The sequence below is a fragment of the Pelodiscus sinensis genome, chromosome Z (genome assembly GCF_052426305.1).
Source record: "Pelodiscus sinensis isolate ZL-2025 chromosome Z, ASM5242630v1, whole genome shotgun sequence".
Lineage (NCBI taxonomy): Eukaryota > Metazoa > Chordata > Testudines > Trionychidae > Pelodiscus > Pelodiscus sinensis.
This window is the reverse complement of record NC_143085.1, coordinates 3,868,549-3,894,778: the sequence shown is the minus strand read 5'-3', so window position 1 is coordinate 3,894,778 and position 26,230 is coordinate 3,868,549. Positions and strand designations below refer to the sequence as shown.

At 50.9% G+C, this 26,230-nt stretch overlaps 1 protein-coding gene across 1 annotated transcript; it reads right to left on the bottom strand.

Moving 5' to 3' along the window:
- Positions 1 to 390: 390 nt before the first annotated feature.
- Positions 391 to 18,314, bottom strand: LOC102445659 (T-box-containing protein TBX6L-like). The gene is made up of 9 exons (XM_075897956.2): positions 18,031 to 18,314; positions 12,218 to 12,362; positions 10,711 to 10,813; positions 9,509 to 9,673; positions 8,419 to 8,565; positions 7,569 to 7,639; positions 6,572 to 6,663; positions 2,405 to 2,600; positions 391 to 2,011 (listed from the first exon to the last, which is right to left on the bottom strand). The coding sequence occupies exons 1-9, from the start codon at positions 18,044 to 18,046 to the stop codon at positions 1,585 to 1,587; spliced, it is 1,362 nt and encodes a 453-aa protein (XP_075754071.2). The 5' UTR covers positions 18,047 to 18,314; the 3' UTR covers positions 391 to 1,584.
- Positions 18,315 to 26,230: the final 7,916 nt, after the last annotated feature.

Genomic DNA, 26,230 nt, shown 5'->3' with positions numbered 1-26,230 from the left:
CCACTAACACCCCTGATCCAAGCTCTCTGCCACATGCCCAGGCACAGCAGGTTACTCACTCAGCTCTGCAAATGACACAGCCCAACTCCCCACTGACCGGTACATACCAAACTGCAGTTTATTTAAAGTGTGACAAGAAAACATTCTCTTAAATAACGCCAGACAGTCCAGGATCATGTTCATCACCCCAGGAGAAACAGAGAGCCCCTCCCCAATGGAGTCCCTCTCCAGTTGTGAGTCTGTATTGGGGCACACCTGGCTGCTACTCCACTCAACAAAATAAGAAAATAAAACCCAGGGTAAGATGCAAGGACCTTCCCTCCAAAGCAATGCACCAGTACAGTGGCTAATGCAATGGACTAGCTCTTCCAGAGGAAGGGAACCCAGGGGGGCTTCATAACACTGAGTACATTCCTAGAGGGGGGTCAAAACAGCGGCAGCACAGTGACATATCAGGGCACTGTCCGTTCAGAACAACAAACGCATCAGGCAGCTTACGATTGTGGGAGCGTTGGTTTTTTTTCCCCTAAAGGTAAATCTCCAGTGAAAAGAGCCAGCTTGGTTACAGCTCATGCCTCGTCAGGATTGTTTCACAGATCACAGGGAGTAGGAGAGAAACTACAAGTGAACGGGCCACTTTAAACTATGGGAGAAGCAGAGGTGGAGGGGATTTGAGATTTACCGTGAAAACTACCTTCCCTCCCACAGAGATCAGCATGAGCTCGGTTTCTGTCAATACAAGGCCCTTGCAAGAATTCCCAGGGCATCTCCCAAACCCCGCCAGCTCAAGTGAACATAACAACAAAAAGGACAGCAAGAAACCCTGGGGCAACAGGTGTGAACTGAGCAAGGCTGAGGGAGCTAGTGTGAAGACACATGGACAAACACAGGCACCTGCAGTCATTCTCTTGGGTACCTTGAACTCGCATCTGCCTCCATGACCCTTTCAAACTCCACTCCAACAGCACCTGCATTGCTACATCTACTCCCTGACGTGCCTTTGGGGAAAGGGTCATGACTCTGGGTGTCTACACGGAGTGACAACACCACTGCAGGGACAGGGACAGGTTGGTTGTCGGGCACGTCCTTGCAGTGGTGTATGCACCCTCGTGGCCACGCTGCTTATGGCCCAACTGGCGTTGATGTACGTATTCTGTGACCTCTGAGGCACATGTCCGGTACCCACCCTCCACCTCTCTGGGAGCAGGGGCTTTTGGGTAATTTCCAAACGCAAGCTACAAACGCATCGTGGGACCGAGTTAGGAAGCTGACTGAATCAGTGCAGCTGCAATGCTCCAGGCCCCCCAGGCCTCCGTGGAGACAGCATTGTAGGACACATTGATTCAGACAGACCGGAACTACTGCAGGAGTTGCAACCAGCCAGCATAACCCATGCTAGGAACACGCCCGGGACTGCTGTTAGGGGGGGCAGACGGCGTTGCATGCGGCGGTGGCAGGATAAAACGTGTCCCGGCTTATGGATCTTGCAACACCTCTGTGCCCGTTTGCACAAGGTGATAGTCCCAGAGCCAACATTCCCTTACAATGTTCCTTGAGTTTTTTCATTGGGAGGAGCCCTCCCCTTCACCAGCAGGCATAGGGGAACAAAGGGTACTGGCTCCAGTCTGCCATGCTCCCATGGGCATGCCCTGAAGCCCCCTGAGCATTATAATCAGTGGAGAAGGGAGAATAGCTCATTGCCCTGTACTGGCTGTGGGGAGGTACCACCCATTGGCCGAGGCCTTGCTCGGGGCCATATGGATTGTACATGGCACCTCGGGCCCCTGGTTTCCCAGCAGAGTCTACAGCCATGTTGACCATCCCAGTATAGTCCTGCGGAGGAGGGAGAGGAGGGGGGAGTGCTGGCAGGCTGGCGAAACCTTCTGACAGCTGTTTGGCATCTGGCTCGGGCACCATGGCTACCTCCACTCGGTGGGGTCTGGCCCGGAACTCATTGAAAGCCAGGAAGTCGCGTGCGGGCGCCTGCTGTGTCTCCCCACTGTCGTGGAACCTGAGGCCAGAGAGCGGAAAGAAGAGGAGTGAATCAAACTGACCGCGTGATAACTTCCCTGAATTAACCCCGCCTGTGGTTCCACACTTAATCCAGGGTGTGGGGCAGCTGCCTCCCCATTCAGTTTTAAACATCAGCTGCCCTTCTGAAACAAACGCGCTGATTAAACTTACCTGTCGCTGCCTTCCTGCTTATCCCTCTCCGTCCACCTCTGCCCTCTGCCTGCCCCTCCATGTCCTACCCCTGCCTTTCGCTAATAGGAAGCACTGGGTCTCTCTTACGGATAAATATCCCATATGGAATCATGCTGCACAAGGGAAACACCTTCCAGTAACTATGGGGAGGACCTAGACCCTGCCCACGGAACATAAATAGCTGTGAGGTGAGACTCACCTGTATGCGTGGTAGGAGGAAGGCGTTGGCACTTGCTGCTCGCTGACAGGTGCTTCTCTTTGGTCTGCAGGCGCAGGTGATGCAGCAGGCATTGAATGGCTGCTGTTTTGCTCCGCGACCCAGAAGGGGTATCCGCTGCCGACAGGAATGGAATTATTCTCTTCCTTCACCTCCACTTTCTCTTTCTTCACAAGATCTGACTCATAGCAGGAGAAAGAAAGAGAGGTAAAAGGAGGGGTGGGACGAGAGAAACCTGAGTTCAGCAATGGAGATTCAGGCTGGGGGCCCCCAGATGGAACGGAAGGCCAGAGGGTTAAGGCCTTTGTGAGCAGTCTAAAACATCTAAGAATTAGCAAGTCTTAACGGGGAGCCGTGTTAGTCTGTAACTTTAAAACAAGGCATCGTCCTGTAGCACCGTAGGCTGTGTCTACAGAACAACGTTATTTTGAAAGAAGTTATTTTGAAATAAGAACTCCCAAAATAACCATTTCAAAATAAGCTTTTTCCTCTCGAAATAAGCAGTTCTTATTTCGAAATAACAGGTGTGGTAGACTTAGAGGAAGCGGGTTCTGCCCACCCAAAGCTCATGACGCTCTGTATAATAATTAGCAGGAATCTTCCTACATCCCATTAATCAGAAACAAAGGGCAAGCGTGTTTCTAATCTCTCTCATTTTCAGTGTGAGATGCTGGAGACCGTGACAGGCAGGCTAGTAATTCAGCTGGAAATCAGAGCTTGGCAGGACCCGGCAGGACAGAGCCTCCCAAACTATTGCTGGTCACATGGTGTCGGCTGCTCCTCCTCTCCACACTGCACTGAAAGACAGCTAAAAAGACATTCGGTATTTCCTTACGACACCCTTCCATCAGCAGTAGCTCCCGCAGCTGAGTTATTAGATCATCGGTAGGGGAAGAGGCAGAGACGAGAAGGGAGGGGTTCACCAATCGCTACAAAACAGTTCACACACTGAAAATTTTGAGCATCCCTGTTTTACATCGCTGTGTCTGTCACTGGGAGGCCCTGGCTTTGGGTGCCCTCCTGAGGCTGGCTGCTGCATGACAGGCCCACCTGCCTCAGTTTCTCCTTTTGTTTGCCCATGAAAAGAACAGGCCCTCAGAGTCCGGTTCTGTGCACAATGTAGGCCTGTGCACTAGGGCTGTAGCTCTCCCCAAGCCCTGTAGTAAGACCGTTCTCAACAAACCCACAGAGGACAACGTTCCCATTCCTCTCGTCAGGGAAAACATCTCCAGGTCGCTCACCCAAACTTCAATAGCTGCACTGTGCTCCCCTGACTCAGGGCCCTGCTTTCTGGCCTGACAGCAGCCCGACTATTTCAGCCCCTGCAAGCGTGCTCTGCCTCCCACCATTTCGCTCCAAGGGCACCCTGCCTGGACCTCCTCCCGGTTAAGCAAGGTCTCTCCAGGACTGGCCTCTTGGTATGGGTGTCCTCAGGCCAGGAGCTCCCTGCAGCATTCTTACTCCCCAGGCCTTCTTGCCTCGGACGTCCACCCAGAGTCCCCCCTGCTTTTGCATCCCGGTTTGGACTCCCCGGACCAAGCGCTTCCCCTTTTGTCTAGGAGCCCATTATCCGAGTCTTCCGCTTCTCAGGCGTTCCTAGCAGTTCTGTTCCGGCCCGCGTCGCACTCCGCTCTCTCTCCCAGCGCTCCTCCAGCTCTGTCCCAAGCAACTCTCGCCTGCCCCTCCTGTGTCTTAGCACTTGTCTTCACTATGCGGCATCGATCCACCGGCGGTCTGTTGATTGCGTCTGCTCAGACACGACCAATCGCCCGCTGAGTGCTCGCGTATCGACGCTAGTATTCCACCAGGATGGGCAGAGCAGCTGGAGTCGACAGGAGAGCAGCCCCCGCTGACCTTAGCGTGTGGAAGATGCCATGGTGAAGTAGGTCAGCTTCGGCTACGCTGTTCTGAAGTTGCATAGGTTAGATTGACTCTGTGTGTCAGTCATCCTGTGACAGAATCCATCTCCCTGCCAATGCCAGGCTGTTCCCTGAAGGATATTTTCTAAGCCACTGTCCAGTCTAGCTGCCAAGGTAACGGGTATTTCCTGACACTCTATGGCAGATTCTCCTGCCACGGACTAGAGAAGGCAGCTATTGTGTGTCACAAATGTTTCCTAACGTATTTCTCTCTGCAAAGCCACTTCCGAACAGCAGCATACGAATCCTAACAGGGACTCACCCTGCGGTGTGCTATATGCACAGCCCAGCACCGACACAAAATCTGCGGTCATTTCTGCCTCCTTAGTGGCAAAAATGATCCAGGGACAGCCACGCCCACAGCCATGGATGCGGATACAAAGCGGATATCCGCAGTGTTGGCTCTAGCTACATGCTCCAATTCTTTCCCACAGGAGCACAAAGGGTGTGTCTACACTACAGGGTTTTGTCGACAAAAGTGGACTTTTGTCGACAAAACTATACCTGCGTCTACACTGCCACCAAGTTCTGTCGACATCACATCTAGAACTCGGCAGTTTTGTTGACGGCGGTAAACCTCATTCGATGAGAAATAACACCTTTTGTCGACAGAGTTCTTGGCAATTAATTGACCTTCCACTATCAGTGGTAAATAGGCCAATGGTGGGAAGATAGGAGTTCCTATAGAGAACTTTTTTCTGGGTGTCTGGCTGATGAGTCTTGCCCCCATGCTCAGGGTTCAGCTGATTGCCATATTTGGGGTCGGGAAGGAATTTTCCTCCAGGGTAGATTGGCAGAGGCCCTGGAGGTTTTTCACCTTCCTCTGTAGCATGGGTCACGGGTCACTAGCGGGAGGATTCTCTGCATCTTGGGGTCTTTGAACCATCATTTCAAAGATTTCAATATCTGAGATCTAGGTGAGAGGATTATTCTAGGAGGGGTGGGTGAGATTCTGTGGCCTGCACTGTGCAGGGGTCAGACAAGATGATCAAAATGGTCCCTTCTGACCTTAAAGTCTAGGAGTCTATCTACACTGTCCTTTGCATCTACTCTCATGTTGACAAAGTGGCTTGCTTTGTCGACAGAACTGGATTTATTCTAGACGCTCTTTATCAACAGAAGCCTTGGTCGACAAAAGCCTGTAGTCTAGACATACCCAAAGATTCCTCTTCAAATGGGGATGCTGTCTTCCTGCTTCACACCCTCTGCCCTGTTTTGTGTCAGTTACTGAAGGACCAGATTAGCCCAACAGATGACATTTTTATGTGTCTATCCTGAGTCTTAACCCTGTAGTGCCAGGTCAGAAATTACTCAAATCACAACGCCAACTTAATTGGCTCTGCAGCCCACCTTTTGTCTTCCGCTGTGCCTGGGATAGTTTTGCTCTCCTGACACCAGTCAGCATGATGCTCTTCCACGGTGCCTGGCCAGACTCGTTGGAACTCCTACAGCTGGGCAATAGCTCTACAAGGTCCCCTTTACTGCACTTCTCTCCTCCACCACACATCCACCTGCCTCAACCCTCACCCACCTCTCCCACGCTGCTCTGCCTGCTCTTCCTGCATGCCCAAGACCCTTCATCCCAGCCAATTTTCCTTCTATCTCTTTTCCATTCACATGCGGGTTTTTTTTTATCCATGCACAGAATGAATTTTGTTATGTGCACTGAGGCATGTGCGAATGTGCACCACCAGCTCTGCTTATCAGTTGGGCGGCACTGGGATCTCTTCTGAGCAGCTGCACAAGTGTACCGTTTACTGGGAACCAGTGGGGCTGGCAGCCACCACAGGCTCCGGGGCAAGGTGGAAGGGGGCCCAGCGCCACACCCCCGGAAAGGGCAGAGTGGAGGGCAGAAGTCTCACCTGGACTGCAGCGCTGGCCTCCTCCTAGCCTTCAAAGCTGCATGGAGCAGCTCTCCCACAGCACTTCAAAGGGGCTCAGAGCTCCGGCCATGGAGGAGTTGCTCTGGGCCCCTATGCAATTGTCCACTCTGACCCTAATTCCTTCTGGCTGTACCCTCAACTCCATCTATTCCCGCCCCTTTGCTTGTGAACGTGGTGAGAGCGAACATTCACTTTCTTTTCTACCCGAGAAGACCTCTAGGGTCTCTAAAACCCAGGGCTCCCCAGCCTGCAGGACAACATGGCCCTGTGCAGAAAGAAGCTTTGGCAGTGCTCCTCCCCTTGTACCCCGCTGGCAAGCCCCTTCCCGGGTTTATTGTCGATATTACCAGATTCCTCAGCACCTGAGTCGGTTTCTTCTGGCAGCTTCCTCTTCTGCCCTTTGGCTGAACTAACTTTCTGGCCTTTGGTGCGCCCTTCCCTGCAAAAAGAACAATGCCTGGAGGCAGGACGTGGCTACCTTCCCACCCCGATGCCTGTGCGGGAGACTGAGGAGCAGACACAAAACCCGCATATGCTGGGGGAAGCAGGAAGGCCAAGTACCCGTCCACCTCTGCAAAAAGAGAGGGTAGGGTCAATATCTCCCAGAGTTTTGAAGCTGCCCTTTGGTGGGTGACTTCTTGGGAATGGACTTGTCTAGAAGTGTGAGGCGCAGTTACTTGTGCTGGCAGCCACTAGGGAACAAGCATCCGGGAGAACGAGCGACGTACCACAGCAGGATTCAGTCGCTGGGACTAATCAGGGAATGGAGTACCTGAGTTTCACAAGATACTCCGTGACATTGGAAGACCTCCGCGTTGGAGGTTTGGAAAGTGAATTTGGAAAAGCAGGCCAATATATCACACACATACTAAAAATGCGGCAGGGCGTTGTTTGAAAGTGGGACCTTTTCTGAGGGAACATGGACTCCGTTTAACTCAAAAACATTAGGTGAAATATTTCTCCGGTTAGGTGAAAAACAAATCTTGACATTTTTCAAAATATTCTTTTCCAAAATCATTTTTCAAAATCAGCTTTTCCAAAAATCAAGGTATTTTCCAGGCATGAAACACCCCTAAAATATTTCAAATATTTTCATGAAAAGTTTTGATTCTAAGTACCCAATATCTTCTCTACTACCTGCTTTCATTCGCTCTAAAGTTTTCCTGTTATCTCATGCACTACCCGTATGACAGACAGTCCTCTCTGGGGTGGGGTGGCATCCAACCTTTCCTTCAAGGTAACTGGGTGCCAGGAGGAGGATGGTAGAACTACATGAGAGAATTAAGCTGACACCACATAGGGGCAGCGATAGCAGATGCTTTATTCACTCGGGAGAGTGTGTACCTTCGCGTGTTCTTCCCGTGCTCCCGGAATCCCTTAGCAAATGGATTGTTGTCAATCTTGAGTTTTGTGATCTATAAGCAGAGGCATAAGATCCAGTATTAGAATAAGCGGCTGCCCATAGGTGCCACATGTTTGGCTCTGCACACTCTGAAGCATCTGGCATTAACAACTTCTCGATGGATAAATGCTCCATCTGAGCATCTCACAGTACACACCTAGTGTACTCATCCTCACAACAGCCCACTTCACAGATGGGGACCCAAGACTCAGAGGAAATAAGTAACTTGGACAAGTCCTCACAGGAAGTCAGTGGCAGGGCAAGGCTCCTGAATCTGGTCTCTGAGGTGCCAGGTGCATGCCCTAACCACCGGTTTATCTTTCCTCTGGAAATTAATTTAAAATCTTAGCTGTAGGCAGCTATATGAGCCTCATTTTAAGCCATCAGATACAATAAGTTCAGAGTCTGCAAGGCACTAAAACACCAGTGCCACAGAGCCGTGCAACACTGTACACAAATTGCTAGAGAAACATCCACCCATCTCCAGCTGATAAGAGACTGAGTTCCCTATTGGAAGTAAGACCTGTAGAGTCCTTGTGGTGTCCCAGATGAGGACGTATACCCCATGGGAAAAGGGGTACTCACTCCCGTTACATTCAAAGGGAAAGGAGAGATGATTCCTATATTGCCCGCAGAGGGGAGAATTCCATCTGGACGGCCCTCCCAGTGGGTAGAGCCATGCAGTGTTATCTGCAGTGGAGTGGGGGAGGAGGGGAAGGGCCTTTGTGGGCCTCTGGGGAAGCAGAGCATCTCCCCCTTGGGAGGGAGTGGAAGGCTCGTCGCACACTCTACCTGCTCATTTTGGTAGGCAGTGACAGAGGTGAAGACCGTCTCAGGGAAGCTGAACATCTGGAAGATGCTCCAGCGGGCACTGAAGAGGTCGTCTGCCTGAACGATGTGGAAGCGGGGCTTGTAGCGATGCATGGAGTGCAGGATGATCTGGTGGAGACGGAGAGAGGAAGAAATTCCATGTGCAGCTTGGCTGAGCCCCCTCGCCCCAGCCATGCTCTGTAGTGGTCAAACACCGCACACGGGGAGCCACCTCCTCTCTGTCAAGCTCTGTCCGTCTTTAGCTGGGGGCGTTTTCTGAGAGGGCCCAGGACTGGGGTCTCCCTGCATCTCCCAGCAGGTGGCAGCAAATGAAAGGGGAATCCCGCACATTCTGAATAGGGTGCCCCCCCCCCCGTCTTTTAATTGCACAGGGCAATAAATGAAGAGGCCGCCCAGTCAGGTGGCAGTGTAGCAAGAAAGGTGCTTTGGCTCTCTTCCAGTTAAACCTGCTGACTTGAGTCAATGCTTTGACCTACTGGTGCTGTAGTCAGGAGGTCGAAGAGCGTGTCCTGCCTACAGACACCACAGCCCCACAAGCACACACCCTCTCAGAGAAGTTATACTGCACATTTTCCATTGGCAGCAAAGGAGGTGGGGGTGCTGAGAGCCGTTAGGAACGTAAGAACAGCACAGTCAACCTGTGGAACTCCTTGCCAGAGGATATTGTGAAGACTAGGACTTTAACAGGGTTCAAAAAAGAGAGATTCATGGAGGTTAGGTCCATCAATACTAATTTGCCAGGATGGGTAGGAATGGTGTCCCTGGCCTCTGTCTGCCAGAGGCTGGGAATGGGCAACAGGAGAGGGATCACTTGATGATTCCCTGTTGTGTTCACTCCCTTTGGGGCACGTGGCAGCCTACTGGACTGAGATGGGCTAGATGGCCCTTTGGTCTGACCCCATAGGCTTGTTCTTACGGAGTTTCCACAAAGGTTCCCAAACCCTTTAATTTCTCATGACACCACCGTTTTATTTGCAACCAAACCCTCCTCCCCGCGAAGTCCTAGGTAACGAGTCCTGGTGGGCAGCGACCAGCCCAGCTCTTATCTTACGTGTCCGTGTTGGTCCAGCGTATTGTTGGTGAGCTTCAGCTTTTGGAAGGAGACGGGTTCTTTCATCCAGTGGCTGCCAGGAGCTGGAGAATCTGGGTGGATGTAGGTGCGGCAGGGGAGCTGGGGTTCTGCTTTTCCAGCCACTTCCCACTGGTCCTTATTCCACTGGGGAAGGGGAAGCAGAAATTCCACAGCCGAGCAGACGGGCCCTCGCCACATCAAAGCAACCGGGGCTCCAGCGCCGAAGGCTGGGGAGCAACAGAGCCCAGAACTTTCCCTGCCCCACCCGCCCTCTTCCCCTTTACCTGGGGCAGACCTGGGGGCCAGGGAGGAATTGGGGCCAGAGGCTCAGCTAGGCTGCAGGCAGTCGCCTGGCGACCTTGCTAGACCGTAGACCGTGGAGTGTGACCGGGAAGCTGACGGCCACAGTGAGTGTGGGAGGGGCTGATGCTGTGCGCCCAGAAGGGGCGGGGCCACAGGCAGAAGGGGTGGGGCCAAGGGCCGCCACTCGGATTCTGCTCCCCGCAGCACTACCTGGAGTGCATTGCATGGTGCCACTGCCTCGCTGGGCCCGGAGCATGCCATGCAATACTCTGGCAGTGACGGAAAAGGCCTGGGGCATCGGCCACCACCACAGGAGTGGCAGTAGCAGCCAGAGCCCCGATCTCCTTTGAATCCCCACGCCCTGGGGCAATTGCCCCGTTTGCTGCTTCCCGTCTCCCTGCGCATTGGCGGGCCTGGAGGCATTCTGCCATGTTCCCACGGGGGCAGCTACGTTCAGGCCCTGGTTTGCTTTCGCTTTCTCCTGCCTTCAAAGCCCTTTGCAAACCTGCACTAGTGGCTGCCCGGTTCGTGCGCCTGCGATTCAAAGTGCAGTTTGCACAGAGAACAAATGAGCAGAAAAGGCCGTTTGGCTAGCACCAGAACCTAGCGGCAGAGCCGGCAAACGGTGGTGGATTCGGAAAGGCAGAAACTCTCCAGAGAGCCGCTAATGTGCAGTGCACCAAGGGGCCTTTATTCCCCCCCGTGGCTGGTGACCGGGGGTGCTTGGAGCAAACAGACGGATTCCCCTAGTGCAGGAGGCAGGACCCAAGTCCCACTTCAGACGTACGGCGCCTCGGCTTTACGCGGGCTCCCTGCACAGGGGTGGATTTCACTCAGCAGGAAGAGCAGACAGAATGACATTTTCAAGGAGAATTTACCTTGTACCTGAAGTTGTCCATCGGCACAAAATCAACCAGCATGAGATACTTAGCATAGGGGACCAAGCCAGAGACTTTGATTTTGCACTGGGGAAACATCCGTCTGAAGAAGAAATAAAAACTACGTTACAAACAGTGTTGGCGTGGGGAGTGGGTAATGCAGGCAAGGAAAGGCATTGCCTTGACACAGCTGCCTATGCTGCCCAGCTTCCCGGGCTGGGCTGAGGCCACACCACTCAGCTGCATGGTGGCCGGGCTGCTTGACTGCCCTGGCCCACACCTGGGGTGGGGCGGGGCTTGGCTGGGGGGGCGGGGGAGTGTTGTTGAAGGGGCATGTCTCAGGAGAAGGGGTGTGGCTTTGGACGGAAGGGGCGGGGCTTCAGCTTTCCTTCCCCAGCTGGGGTTTCACCCGCCACTCGTCCGTGAGTATTGGGTTTTCTTTAACAGTCCAAGCAGGTATCACGTCTTGTTTGCTCTTTGTCAGGTAAAACTGCCGGCGAGAGCCCCACGAGTGCAAACCCACTGAGGGGCATTTTAACCAGCCTATTGTCTCACCCAGCTCGGGGCAGGGGCCGGTGACAGCGTGGGTTAAAAGACTTTCTGTTGCTGCCTAGAGCTCCTTCCGATACTACCCCTGTAATGCAGCAGCGGGAAATGTAACCAGAATATTGTGTCGCTCTGGTTTCAGGCTTATGTACTTCCCAGCCCGGGTGCAATTGTAGCAGGGAAGGGAAACAGCTTAGAAACAGTTCTAAGGTGGCAGCCATTCAACAATCTCTCCCTCTCTCCGAGTGAGTCCCCCACCACCGTCATTCCCCCGTCTGGCCATGAAGGAGTCTTATTGCTTCCGCCCTGGCAGGACTCTCCCCCCACTGCATAGCCAGTGTCCAGTCTCGGAGGCTCTGGCACCCTCTCTGCTGGCTTCATCTCGCACCATGAATTAAAATGCCACCTACTCCAGCTGCACGGGCTGGGAGAGGGGTGGAACCTCCCCCCGCACTCCCTGGCAGTGAACGCAGCGAGCTGCAGACAGGTTGCACCTTTTCTACCATGGGGGTGAATGTGTGTGGGGTGGGGCGGTAGGGACCCCGACTGCGGGTGCCAGCCCCCCTGCCAGTCTCCCAGGTTCCCCTGGGACCCGCAGGGCCTCCCAAAGTGCAGGGCCTGGGACAACTTTGCCTGCCTGCTGCTGACGCCTTGTCCTGTGGTGTTTGGAGGGAGCACATGATCCTGCATGCCCCGCCACCTGTCGCCCCTGCCCGACGCCTCTGGGCTCGGTAGGCAAATTGCTCGATGCCCCGCACCTCTGTTCATTGCAAATTAAGCACTGGCGCCAGACCTAACTCAGTGTTCACAAGCCTTCGGTGGGGAAGGGAGGAGAATGGGGGACAAGATAATGGGATTGAAAACCAGCCTGAGAGTGGCCTTTCCAAAAGCGATGGGGTGAGGGAGCTGGGGAACGCAATCTCCAGGGAGAGGCAGGCACCGCATTTCTTGCCTTCCTTACCTGCCAGACTTGGTGATGATCATCTCAGTCCCTACTCGGTGGAACTGCATCCAGAGGTCCATGTCTTCCAGGGTAACCACAATGGAGCTCTGAGGGTAAGGCTCCAGGCTGGAGGAAGGAAGTGCATCACACTGAGCTTTCACATCTACCAGGGAAGAGGAGAGAGAGGATACCTCAGAGAGCACCGCAAAGCTTCATTCTGGGAATCAGCATCAACACCAACATGTAAAAAAACGCAACTGGGGTCGACGTACCTTAAGCCACGCTTCAGCGTCGTCCTCACCATGGAACGTCAATGGGAGTAATGTTCCTGTCAACTTCCCTTACTTCTTGTGAGGAGTAGGCAGGCCAGCATCATCAGGGGGCGCCCTCTGCATTTGACTTAGCAGGTCTTTATTAGACCCGCTAAATCGAATTCTGGAAGATCAACCGCTGCAGCGTTGATCTTCTGGGATTTTCCGGGAAGGGAAGATGTGGTCTCTTATGTCAGTGCCTAAGGAGGTCCAGCTATAGAGTTTCTCATGCTGAGGTAGCAGACTGATCCAGTGTACATGGTCGCCACTTCACACCAGGACCTGCCTCCTGGAGCTATTCAACCAACTATTTATTATCTCAGCTTGTGGCGCTTTCCTTTCGTTCAGACAGAAGACACCTACCTTTCTGGAGCTGAAGATCCCCGATTTATTCCACTAACATCTGTGGAGTCTCTATGGAATCACAACTAACTACACTGTAACTTGCCTGCAGATACCTGTGGCTAACCTAGCTCAGTAAATATGTAGGGCGTTGCAGATGTTTTTCAGGGAGGCAATATGCTTCTAGGTAGAGATTTTGGCTCATGTTGCTCCATTTGGTACTCATGACAGGGAGCCACAATGCTGTACATTTCACCCCTTGCAGTGCTCTTATGCAATCATGGACACACAAAACATTTTCTGCAGGGAGAGTAAAGCCAAGAAGATTTTAAGTGTCTTGGAGAAGGAGGAGACGGCTGGCGAGACAGGGCAGCAGAAGTGACATAAGCAACCCTAGAGGACAGTGAGAAAAGGACAGGTAGAAGAGCTAAGCCAGAGGAATGAAGCTGGTAGATAGACAAGAGAAGAGAGCGGGAGAGTGAAGCTAGACCACAGAGGGTTTTCAAAAATGGAAGGCCATTTTGAAATGTTTTTTCTAAGCCTAGGAAGTCTGTTGGGGTGGGGGGAGGGCGGAGAATGTGCAATAGAACTATAACCCATGTCAGGGGAGCCATTCACAGTATGACTCCGTTTTATAGCGTAGTCAGAGTTTAACAATGCTCCTGAGCCATATGGACCTCTGAGCAGGCATCTGTAGCGTAGAAGGGAACTGCTCTTAGAGGACATTCTAATTCAGGTGAGTGACAAGAAAGCCAGAGACGCGGAACTTCACAGAGACTGTGGCAGCCAAATAAACAAGAAGCAAAGGGATCACTGAGTTTTTATAGAGATCTCAACTCATGCAGACACTTTAGGGGAAGTCTGGTACAACTCATATTTTCAGAGAGACAAAAAGTTGGTTGCTTTTTCCCCTTTCTGTATTTCAGCCTGAACACAAGGAAGAGCATGTCTGATTCACACATGAAGCATCTCTGGGATGTGAAATGTTGTTTTGCAGAAGTGCTAGTTTACCTTTCAAATGGTCATGTACCTCATGGCTAGTTTTTGGACCACGGAATGTTTCGCCCAGTATTTGTAGACTATGTACTGTAGGGAAAGAAAGCTCACTTGTCTGTCATGTAATTTTACTGCTTTAATTTTTCACCCAAACCGCATTCCTTTAACGATTTTCTCCCTGCACTGGTCTGATACACTCTGTAATTCCCGTGGTTCTGAGGGGCCTGGTAACGACACAGTAATGCCCAATATTGTTAGAGGATATTTTGGTCTTGCAGAGTATAGGAAATTCAGCTGTGCTCCTGAGCTGCATAGCAACCCTAAGTACAAAGCTGTAGCACAGTTTGCAAACAGTTAAAATGAGATTCAGCCCCTTTATGCTGTAAGACCAGAACAACATTTTAGCAAAATATGATCACAGTGACCTTTGAGGCTATCACAGTAGTAATAAATTTAATGCAAGTGAATTTTAACATTATATAATACACTGATTAAAGAGTTTCCTACTGTGGATGGAATCACTAACATTATCCAGTGAATTCTGGTCCCAAAACCTAGGTCTAAAGCCTGATCTTACTGAAGTTAGTGGCAAAGTCCCTCTTGATTTCTGCTGAACTGGGGTTTGGCCCTTTGTCTTATGATAATGTTAGTATTAATTATATATATATATATACACTCTTCATGTTTAGGTATCCAGAACAGCAATGCTGTCATCAGTTTAACAAAAGCAGGTCCACTTCTGCCTAACAGAGTGATACATTATCAGCCATCCACAGCCATTTATTTTAACAGGGGATTGTCTCTCAGCCTGCATCAGGTCCTATATAGAAACAAGAGAATTTGTCACCTCATTACAACTTTCCTGAGCAACATCTTTAAACAAATACACATGGAAAGTAGTCAAGTATTTCCAGGGAAAGCAAACCCTTTTCAAGATCCAACTTTCCTTGCAAGAAGCACAATGCAAACCAAATAGGTTGTTTCCACAAGATTGGGATGCAAACACCATTTAAACACAACTTTGTCAGTTTGCAAAGGCCGTTAGGTGTTTTTTAAAAAAAAGACCCTTCACCCATAGACTTTTCCTGCTTTGATCCAACATTAATGAACTGGCTAAGAAGTGACACCTAATTGGCTCACTAACATTAGCCTGTTAACATCTTCTTACTAAAGCTTTTCTCATATCCTCTAGCAGAGACATGAAAGCTGCAGTGGAATTGTGCATTTTGTTGTTCAGTACAGAGCACATATGAAAAGGAATTACAATAAAATTGGGCTAATTTTCAACAAGCCATTGTCCAAAAACAGATACACGCAAACAGATTTTGAATAAATTAATAGTTATGATAGGTAACTTCCCCCACTGCATTCTACAGTTAACTTTGTTTTTAACTAATTCCAAGACCAGTAAATGCAATATAGGGCGGGATGGGGAGGGGGATATCTGCCCTTACTCAGGTAAGATATTGTGAAGTGAATGGGAATTAAACTCAGTGGCACTTTTGCCTCTGTAAATACTGAATCAAAACCCAAATGCAGATCTCAGAATCTGGCTCCACAGGTATGAACCCAGAATATAGCCAGACGAGTAAAATATTGCAGAAAACAGCTGCCTGGCCATATTTATAACCAGCACAGGGGCAAAGATTTTTTTTTAAAGTAAATAATTATTTTAGTGCTTCAATTTTTGGGTGCCCAAACTTGATGTATCTTAAAGGGGCAGGGTTTTCAGAGACAGGGCTTGGATCTGGATCTGTGCTACACCAGATCCTACAGATGGATGGATCCATGTGGTGGCCCAATGACTTGAATGCACGCACAAACACACACACACACACAAGCACAAAGGCAGAGGCAGGATCTAGCCTCCAGTTTGATTTTGCAAAACCAAAGTCACCATTTTTTTTGCCCTTCTTTCATCAGCATGCCATGCAGTGCAAAGAGCCAAACACTTATTTCCCCTCTGACCAGGCCTTGCACTGGAAGGCATCATCTTGTGGAAAGGTTTGTGGCACACACAGCTCCTCTGGGGCCAGCTCTGCTCATACTCTTAAAAAGAAACTTTATAGCGTTTGTAGGCTCATTATTTTAATTGATTTTAGCAGCCGGTTTCCAGGTTGATGCTCAGTGGAGCCCTCACTTTTATGTTTTCGTCTTGTTAGATGGAGACTTAGGGCTTGGATTTTATTTTAGGGTTTTATTTTACTGTTTGGAGTTTAACATTTGTTTGCAGGAGTTTTAGTTTTTCAAACACCATTTTAAAGGTATCAGCTCCTATTAACAGCGCAGAGTGGAACACGATGCACTTTTCTCTGTCCCAAGACAGAACTGGAGAGGAAAAGCGGTCTCTCCTGGGTGAAGCAAACCTTTGGGAATCAGGACTTCTCCAGTCTACTATTCCCTATTCTGCTGCAGTCTTCTGCTGAGAATGTGAACAAGTCACAAAGCCTGTCTGGGCTTCAGTTTTGCCATCTGCCAAGTGTGAAAAATAGTGGTTTCCGCCACGTCAAGTGGGACTTGGACTTTAGAGGCATGGGACATGCAGTGAAAGGAACAGTCTGTCTTATACCCTAGTATCTTGCCAAGGATTCCAGTTTTTAAAACGTATATTATTTTTTCATACGATACTTTATATCACACAGAAATCAGAAACAGTCCTGCTGACCAGTGAGTCATACAGCCATAGCACTTATGAAACACCCAGGGGGGGACTGGATAAACCTCAATGAGCCATCTGTTCTCCCGAGGTTAATGCCAAAAGTGTTGCAATTCCAGGAGTCTGAGATCTCTCCTACTTAGTGAGTGGGGTGTTTCTATTGTCAGTTACAAAGCTAGGGACCTGTGGAAACCTATTGGAAAGGTTTCTTTCCCAGGTAGTGTCACTGGAGAAGAAATCCTTCTCTCCAGTAGATACCAAATAATCTTTAGACTTCCACACTGGTTGTGTAACAGCAACAAATGTAATTGAAACTGGTTTGAGTGAAGGTGGGAGACCTAGCCTGTATTTTACTGGGGATTTGCAGTACACACAAGACCCAGTTCTATACAACTCACAAGAAATCCATGACAAACCAGTAGCTCCGCACAGTGGGATATTTAAGAGGGATTCGCTGCAGAGGGATTGATTATTTTCTGGAATACGTCTCTAGAATCTTTCATTCAGGGATCTCACAGCACTTTGCAAATCTGAAAGTAGCATCCCCACTGGAGACAGGAACATATTATTATACTCCTGTATTAAAACAGTTACAGTTGAGATGAACATTATTGAGCCACATATCTACCTAAGTGCTTCCAAACAGGGGACAAGGGATGCAGAGGACAGCTAGCTGTTTGAAATGTACCCACGAAATGCGTACACCCAAGGGGTAAATGGCCTGCCACCCTCATCCAAAGCACAGACCCTCATGTCTGGACTTGAGATAATCAGCGAATGGAATTTTCTCGGGATTGACACTCGTGTTGTAACTGGCATTAGAAATCAGTTCTCCGTTTCTGGGTGCAACCTGCCATTGCCCACAATCTGTTCACAACCCAGCCAGAGAGAGGTTTGCAGGGTGTTGTTAAAAGGGACTGATGAATGAAGAGAAATATAAAAAAAAAAGTACTTAATAAAAAATCCTTGGCAATCAATACAAGTTACATGTTGCTCCCTGGGGACTGAACATTTATGACATATGCCTGCCTTATGCTTCCATTCTTGGAAGGCAGAGAAAACCCCAAATCCAGCTGACCGTGTCTTATGGATCAAAAATGTCTTTAGCCCTTTAACAAAAATAACACACGCAGATTTTTAGATTCCTGTTGGGCCTTTCATCCCAAAGAGACCCCATGGTGCTTCACAGACTTGACCCTCAGCATCCGCATCTCTGTGTGTATGCTCACACTGCACAGGTCAGTGGTGGCTGGGGGATTTTGGGCAAAGACATTAAGACAAATCCCTACTAGTCTTGCAAAAAATGTGACAGGAGAGCTCAAAAGTCTGCCCAGAGCAGACATAACCTCAGTTTGTGTTCTGCTTCTATCTGGGGCAGGTTAGAAAATCCACTGTTACTCATAAATGCTGATAACCCTGCGAGTAACACTTTTTGCCCCTCCAACACCATTTTTAACATTATAGCCCACCTCTAGCACGGTTCTCAATTCAGCTCTGCGCATTAAAGACATGGAAAAGTCACCTACCAGATAAAGCTTGCATTTTCCATGTACTGTGAAGACAGAGAGTCACAGCTGGTGAGAAGTCCACCAAGACTCTTCTCTCAAAAACCAAAACACTCCAGTTCAAAATCAGAAGGCTTGATTTCCCAAAGGAAGCGAGCGCTCTTCTGTGATCCGGTGTCAAGAGTGACAGGGGTTAGGATGGGACTCCAGGCGTAGCTAGCCAAGGTGAGTCCCTGTTTTATGAAGGCTAATGAGCAAGGAGGAGCTTCTCCCCAGGGCTGTCCCCTTGCAATGCTTTGATGTCCAAAGGGACAAAGAGATGTCGGATCTGCAGGAATGGCTGGGGCTGAGGGAAGAAAATCAAAGAGAATTAACATGGCTTTGACATACAGGAAACCCTACAGGGGAAATGCACCTTGATTTACTGCTAACACACTTTTAAACAAACAGAGACAAACCCAAAATGCCAGCTGAAGAGGCACCTACAAAAAATAACTTCATTGTCGACAAGCGGGGAGATTTCCTTCTGGGCAGTTTTGGAGTTTTAATAAAACTTTCATCTCCTAAACAGATTCCTGCCTTCCGAATGCAGAGCTCGGCAAGACAACGATTTTTAAAAAGCTGATTCCTCCAGGATGAATGAAATAACTGCCTGATGTAACCTTTCGGTCTCAGAACACATACAAGAAAATATTCCTTTTCCTTTGTCAATAGTTGTCTCCAGTCTCATTGGTGTTTGACCTCTGCAGAAACGTATTCACGGAAATACCAAACCATTAGCAGTTGTCTATGTCTGTCCCTTCAACTAGGCTCACTGTGAAATAAATTCTCTTCTTTACCACGTCACTTTTCTATTGCATTGTAACAACTGGTACAACAGAAATTTATTTTCTTGGGTGAAATGCGGATGGTCTTATTTGGAGCTGGCCTACATGCAGAGGTTTTGCTGTTGGTCAGGGCTGTGATTTTTTGCAGACATAGGTATGCTGTCAAAAGTCTGAGACAGCAAAAAAAAGCCCTTTTGCCTGGATAGTGAATGTTGCCTGGGGCACTGGTACAAGATATACAGTAATTCCTCATTTAACATGTGCCCGCTTAACATGTTTTCGCAATAGCACGATTTTTTTTTAGGGAACGTTTTTTGAATTACATGACTGTCCCCAGAATAACACGATTGCCCCAGCCAGCCTGTCAGTGGTGCCTGCGCGGGGCTTCCCCCTCCTCCCTGCAAAGCGACGGAGGGTTCGCCACTCGCCGCGCCGTTCTCCAGCGACCCCCCCCTCGCCAGACGCAGTGCGGGTCCCGGCAGAGCCGTCACAGGGGCATACTCCCAACCCAATCCCCCTCCCCTCTCCTCCCCTTCCCCAGAGCCAGACACCTCCCCTGTGCTGTAACCCAGTCCCCTTTCTCCCCCAACCTTATGTCCTGGTCCCAACAGACACCACCGCTTGAAACGCAGCCCCCACCTTTTCCATTATTTTCAATGGGAAAATTGACCCCGCATGACATGTTTTCACTTAACATGATCATTTTCTGAAACATCTCTCTAGTGTTAAATGAGGAATTACTGTACCAGCAAAAGGAATATTTTGTTCCTATTACCTGCACCTCTATGTAGGTGAGGTAATTTCTTCTCCTGAGCCAACTTCCGTTAATGAGAGAGACAAGCTCTGGGCAAGCTCTAAAGCTTGTCTCCCTCACCAACAAAAGTTGGCCCAATAAAAGATATTACCTCACCCAGCTTGTCTAATATCCTGGAACGCGTCTGGATACAACTCTACATTAAGATAACCTTTTACGTGTAGCCTATACAAAGCCTGGTTTTTATTCCGTTTTTCATTCAGAGTAGAAAACTAATGACTTCAGAATGTGGCCCTTAATGAGTTTATTTGGAGAATGCGAGCAAGAACATTGGTGCTTATAAGTGCTAAGAGAGGGCCAATCAATTCTCATGCTTCAGGACAGAAACTGACCACCATGCGGTCGAGAAAGGGATTCCTTTGCATCCCTGTACAGCATTTTATTATTGGCTACCTAAAGACGGCTCAAAAGCAGGATATTGGTTTTGAAGGACCAGAGCCTGATTTGGTGGGCAAAATCTCTTACGTTCCTTCCAATCTTCGATTCATTTCAAAGGGCAGCATTAGACTGCTGTTGCTGATTTAGGGTCTCCTTCTCCCCCCTCGGAGATAGCAGTTTTGTCACTGCTTTTAATGGCAGCCAGACCAGACCTTTAGTTTGGAGCATGAAACACAGATTTTTAACACGCCCGTTCCACAGTTGGGCATCTGTTCAAAATGGATGTCAGCCCAGCTAATATTAATTCAGAAATAAATAGCAATTAAAAAACACCTTCAGCAATTGTCGTTAGGAGCCTGAAACTACTTATCTTTGAACCCCGGGAAGTCCTTCCCCTCCTTCAAACTTATTTACACCCATCTCAGCCACACATTCCGACTAGATCTCAGGACATCACCAGCGCCCACTCTGGTTTTAATAAAAAGGATTTTCTCTTCTCTGTTACTGCAGCTCATTACTCTCTGCAGTAACTTGTCCCTCTATATACCACACACCAATGTTCCCTCTAATCTTTTCCACCCATGTGCAGATTTTTTCCATCCAAGTGCGGAATAATTTTTTGTGCATATGTGAGTATGCACCAACAATGGAAACATAAAACCTAGCCATGGGCACGCTGCTAATCAGCTGGGTGGCATCTGCATCTCCTAGCACTCAGCCTAAGGGATTGCAGCACAGCACGCATGATAAGAATGGATCCTAACTTGGAATGCTCTGTGAGACAGCGAGTGGCTCTCAAAGGGCAGTGCCTTTGTGACCTGAGGAGAAGTACTGGTGACTGAGCCCATCCATGCTGGACTTCAGTTTCGGCACTGGGCAATAAGGGCTGGGCTTCAGCCCCACTTTTGGGTCCTGACCCCATTCTGAGAACTGTAGGGGAGGAAAATCCAAACTCTTATGACCCACCAGGCCAAATCCCAAGACCTTTCCATCCAGACAAAACTCCCCAGTGACTTCAGTAGGAGCTACTTGGAGTAAACCTAGCGTCCAAGCCTCAGGCTTCGACTCAGGGCGGGTGGGAACAGCAATATTTGTAGTACACTTCTGCACTCATCCGTGCCCTAGCACCCCAGACTAGTGCATTGTGCTTGGCATTGCTGAAGGCTGGACAACTCTGCTAACGGTGCCTTTCTGGTGCCATGGGTTGAGACTGAAAACGCTGCGCCTTGCCTCGCTCTGCTTATGCGCTGGGAATAGCTAACCCCACCCCACACCCGGTTCCTGCAGCGGTAGACCCAGGAGCCTTCCTCTTGTTCCTGCTCCACTTGGGATCCCTGAAACACTCCAAGAGCAGGCTGGGCTGACTGGCGCTTTCCAGTCTCCTGGGCGTGTGGGACGTTGCTTGTAGCACCGGGCACTCTGGATTGATGTGCCAGTGCTTAGCGCAGTGGGATCAAGAGGGATGTTTTTTTCAGTCATGGTCAAGCAGCGACGGACAACCCAGGCTAGTCAGTGGGGCCCTCTTTGCTCTCAGTGGGCTGCAAAATCGTCCTACCCGAGGCCGGCTCCCAGACTAGGGCGGTTTGCTCACTGCGCTGGAATGCTGAGAACGTGCGGGCGGTGCCGACTGACCTGACGGCTTGTCCGCACCCACCTCCCCTCCGGCGCCCTCGCTTTACAGGAGTGCGACTTTAGTAACACCAGCAGGAAGAGAACGAGGAGGACGGAAACCCGTGGAATGTGGCAGGCACGGGAAACGGTAACAAAATGTCTCCCACAGATGCCTGGCTCCCGGACTGCTGGCTGTCCCCCTCACCCCACGTAGAGTGACAGGTTAGGGACACTGGGGACGACTCTGCCCCAGGAGGAGTTTTGTGGGAAGGGTTAGTCTGCCGGTCAGGTCCCTAGAAGAGCCGGGGGCAATCCACCTGGCTGCCCTTCAGATGCGGGGCTGGGGGGTGACTGTCAAACAGGCTGCCACAGGTTCTCCCCCTTCTGGGGAGAGCTAGGACAGCTCTAGAGTGGAGGGGCTCAGCCCTTGAAAGGGAGGCGAGGGGCTTTGGACGGTCCTACGGGGACGGAGAGCCAGCTCTGAGGGGGAGGGGGATGATCTTGGGGTGAAGGCAATGGACCGGGGGGCAGAGCACAAGAACTGAGGCCTTAAGGGTATGGAAAATCCATATCCCTGGGTGACCTAATTTCCCTCCCCCGAGCAGACTCAGCTGCTGCCTCTCAGGGGGAGGAGGAGTCTCCTGCCTCAGCGCCGCAGGGGCAGACAAGTCCTTGAGAGGTGCAGATCTTGTCCAGCTGCACCGCACTCCTTGCCCAGGGTCGACCTCAACTCGTCTTCCCGTCCCGGCACATTAGCACTGGCTCACATCCCGGCACTTTAGCACTGGCTCACATGTCCAAAGGGAGCAGCGGCCCCTTTGTTCTCATCCGGCCCCAGGGGGCAGGACACACGAGCACCCGAAAGGGAGGGGAAGGTGAGGAGACGTGGAAAAGAGACCCCTGGGGATGCAGGGCTGGCCTTAGGGGTGGGCCACCTGGATGGCCGCCCAGAGCACCATGATCAATGGGGCGCTGTGCAGAGGTGCATGCTGGGAGCATCAGCTGCTCTCCCCAGACATCGTTCCTCGCTCCTCCTTCCCAGCATCTGAGGGGTGTGCACTGGAGCAGCGGGGCCGGGAGGAGACAGGGCTGTAGTGCCAGTTGCTGCCTGCATGCAGGTCAGCTTCGCTGCATGGCAGCAAAAGGCAAGGGCCGGTTAGGACAGCTGGGGCACAGTGCAGAGGCAGGGGTGTCCATGGGGGTCCTGGCCACCATTTTTCCCAAGGCCAGCCCTGCAGGAGTGACAAGGGTGGGCCCCAGCGTAGGCTGACTGTCTATGTTCCTTCAAACACTGCATCACACAATTTAAATATAAAGAAGGCACAACGAACAAAAAGCAGGAGGCGTTCAAACAGAGACATAGGCCGGCTGTCTGTGCCACGGGTCCTGAGGCTCTGCACCAGCGCAGCTCTGGGAGAAAGAGCAACAGAGACGCCTCAGTCATAGGCTAAGAGGAAGAAGAAGATGGAAAAGGGCTGAAGCCAAACAGTCCCAGGGTCAGACCCGTCCCCCCCCCCCTTCAGTCCTCCCAGCCCCTGTGCCATAGCAGCAAGCAGAACAGGATTGAAAATGCCTCTGGTTGCTCCCCACCAGCTTCGAAAAGGCCACGGAACCCTCCTTGTCAGCCCCGGCTCCTAGCGCCGCTGCTTCCACCATCCCCGGGGGACACGTCTCATTGCTAGGAGAGTCCCCGTCGCATGGCCCGGCTCTGCTGACTTGGGCTGAGGATGCAGGGCTATCTCACTGCAGTGTGGGCCATCTGGGAAGGGCCCGAAGCCCACACTCCAGCGGGCTCCCAAGCAGAAACACTGCAATGTTTTAGCCCTGCTGCTCTCACCCCGTGAGTCCGAGTCACTGACTGGCCTCTGAGATGCCGCGCTGCAGGTCTTCGGAAATCAGCCCTCGCTGCAGAAGACGGGGAAGGAGGGGGGAAGTGGGGCGACAATCAAACAAGCGGGGAGCTGGACAAGCAGCCGACTCAGTCAACCACAGCACAGCCGCAGCACCGCTGGGAGCTCAGGTAAGTGCACCACCAGCCTGTCAAATAGGTGAGGGAACCAATTTTGCATGTGTACCAGGAGTTTGTTTACACCAATAAAAAGAACGGCACTATCTCGCTCGCCCAGTTCATCTGGACCTTTGTTACCAGTAGTTCTGGAATCCTCTTTTCTGCAAGTGCCCATCCCTTTCATCTCCTCCCCACTGATTGATGGGGAAGTGGAGTCATTAATTACCAATTACTAGTTAGCAGCTAGTTCTCCCTCAGCCATTCTAGGAGAGAGAGAGGTTCTTAAAAGGGAAGACAAGTGAATTTGTTATAATTGCTGGAAAGTGTGGCTAATAGCAGCAAAACCCATGAAATTCACCACCACCAAGGCGGAATTTAACACATTACCCTCTGTCTGTCTGTCCCCAGTGTGCCTCAGGCTTTTCACTGAGAAATCAGATGTGAGAGGCTGGCGTCTAACCATTCATGGGCAAATTGGATGGGTGAGAGGGATGACTGGGAAGGAGAGAGGTGGCTGGGGATGGGGGAGGGAAAGGTGAAAGTGAGTGACATGGACAGCTCTTTGCTCTGCACATTTACAGCAATGAACAAAGACCATAGTGCCCCTGTATCTAAGCAGGAGCTGCGCCCGGCACCCCAAAGGGAATGAGGCGAGGAAGGTACATGCCAGTGGATATGGATGAAGGGGAGGAGTAAACACAGAGTTTATTTTTGTCTCCCTGCAAAGTTGATTTCTCTGCTTTTAACAAAACAAACTTTTTTGAGCAAATTTCATGGCGTGGGAAGCGTTTTCAAGGACAATTTCCACCCTGTCTCCTCCTGCTAGCAGCTAACACGTAGCAGGACTTTGTGCTGAACTGGTCCACGGGCCATATCCCATTCCTGCCTTCTTCCGAGCCCCTCACATGCGGCGTGGTCACTGAAGATCAGTGCGTCGAGTCACCCGTTGCTGGGGCTGGATCCTGTAAGATGCCGACCGGGATGCACCAACATCGCTCCGCTGCAGGCTTGCCAGCTGCCACAGGCACCCCTGTGAGGAGTAATGCTCCCTTTGGGCACTCCCTTCCAAGTGCCGAGCGTAGCAGGGATGGAAGTAACTTGCATTTCTTACAGGCACTGTTGTATTGCAACCCCCTCCCCACAAGCAGTAACAACTGAAGAGGAGCGCTTAGTTTCTAGTGATACAGTTTCATTCCCATTAGCCCCCCCCCCCGTTTTTTGTAATGGGAGCTTGCCGTGTAGCAAACAAAACCCTGTAATGCCCAAGCTCAGGGCAAGGAGTTGGGGTGGGAGGCTGGAGAGTCTTGGGGTGCAGGAGTCCGGGCAAGAGTTTGGGGAGCATGGGGGAGAATGTGGAAGGCGCTTGGGGAGTCCCAGTTATGGTTGGTGACCCTGCCCCGTACTGCTCCGAAAGGGAACTGGGGGGGGGCACCTGCGGCTGCTCCCTGCCCTGCGCTGGCTGCGCGTTTAAGGGATGTGTCTCCACTACCTCCAGGTGCAGCGTGGGGCTGGCGGGATAGGTTGGGAGCCCCACACTGCTGGTGGGAGCCCAGTGGGGTGCATGTGCATCTCCAGCCCAGCACTGGGCAGCCAGCCTGCCTCCTAGCCCCAGCCCAGGGAGCACAGCTGCCAGCCTCCCACCCTGCTGCCACCGGCCTAGAGAACAGCAGCCCCCGCTGCTTCCGAATCCCCTGCAGCAGAGGGAGCTTTGCTGCTAGCTCCCCGACACCAGCACCTGGGGAACCATTAACTGGCACCCAGAGCCTCGCCCCCAGCCAGCCACTTTCTTACTGGTGTGGTGTCCTGGAGCACACCGGCCGACTCTCCCCTTTGCCTGTGTTAAACCCTGTCTCTGCCATTTCCTGTTCAGCTGGGTAGCCAGAGGTTCATTCACATACAGGCGCCCCTACACTGCACAATTTCCCGGCGGTGGAATTTGCTGCAGAATTGTGTGCCAGAACACACCTTTTTTTTTTAAAGACTGTTTCTAGCCCTTATGGCAAAATGCAGGACAATGTAGCACATTGTCACAGGACAATCTAGCCCTTATGGCTGTTTAGAGAACTTTAAAAATACAAACCTGGGTGTTACTGAAGCAGCACAGTCTTCCTGAGTCTGCAAGTAGCCTGGAGCAACAGCCTAGAGAAGTGTGAACTGCAATATATTTGCTTAAAAATAGCAGTGTTGGCATTTTAATTTGTTAATCAATTTAGAAGGGACTAATGGGACTGAGAGATAAGCACAGGCCACCTCTTATGTGTCCCCAAAAGACCTTGCTGCCCACTCCTCTTTTGGCTGTGTTTGACACATGCAGTACTAACACGCGTATCTCTGGAAGACTGAAAATGTGGGGAGGGCCTAAATTAATGGCTAGAGTTGCCAGGTGTCTGGTATTGACCCGAACACTCCAGTATTTTCGCCTCCTGTCCAGTAAAATATTCAGAAAATACTGGACACCTAAAATGTCCGGTATTTTCTGTTTTTTCCCAGCCAGGAGGTGAAAGTCCTGAGTGCTCACCAGGTTCCGCAGGGGAGCTGTCTGGCCCAGTGCAGGGAGACAGGATGGTGGACAGCTGCCAGCAG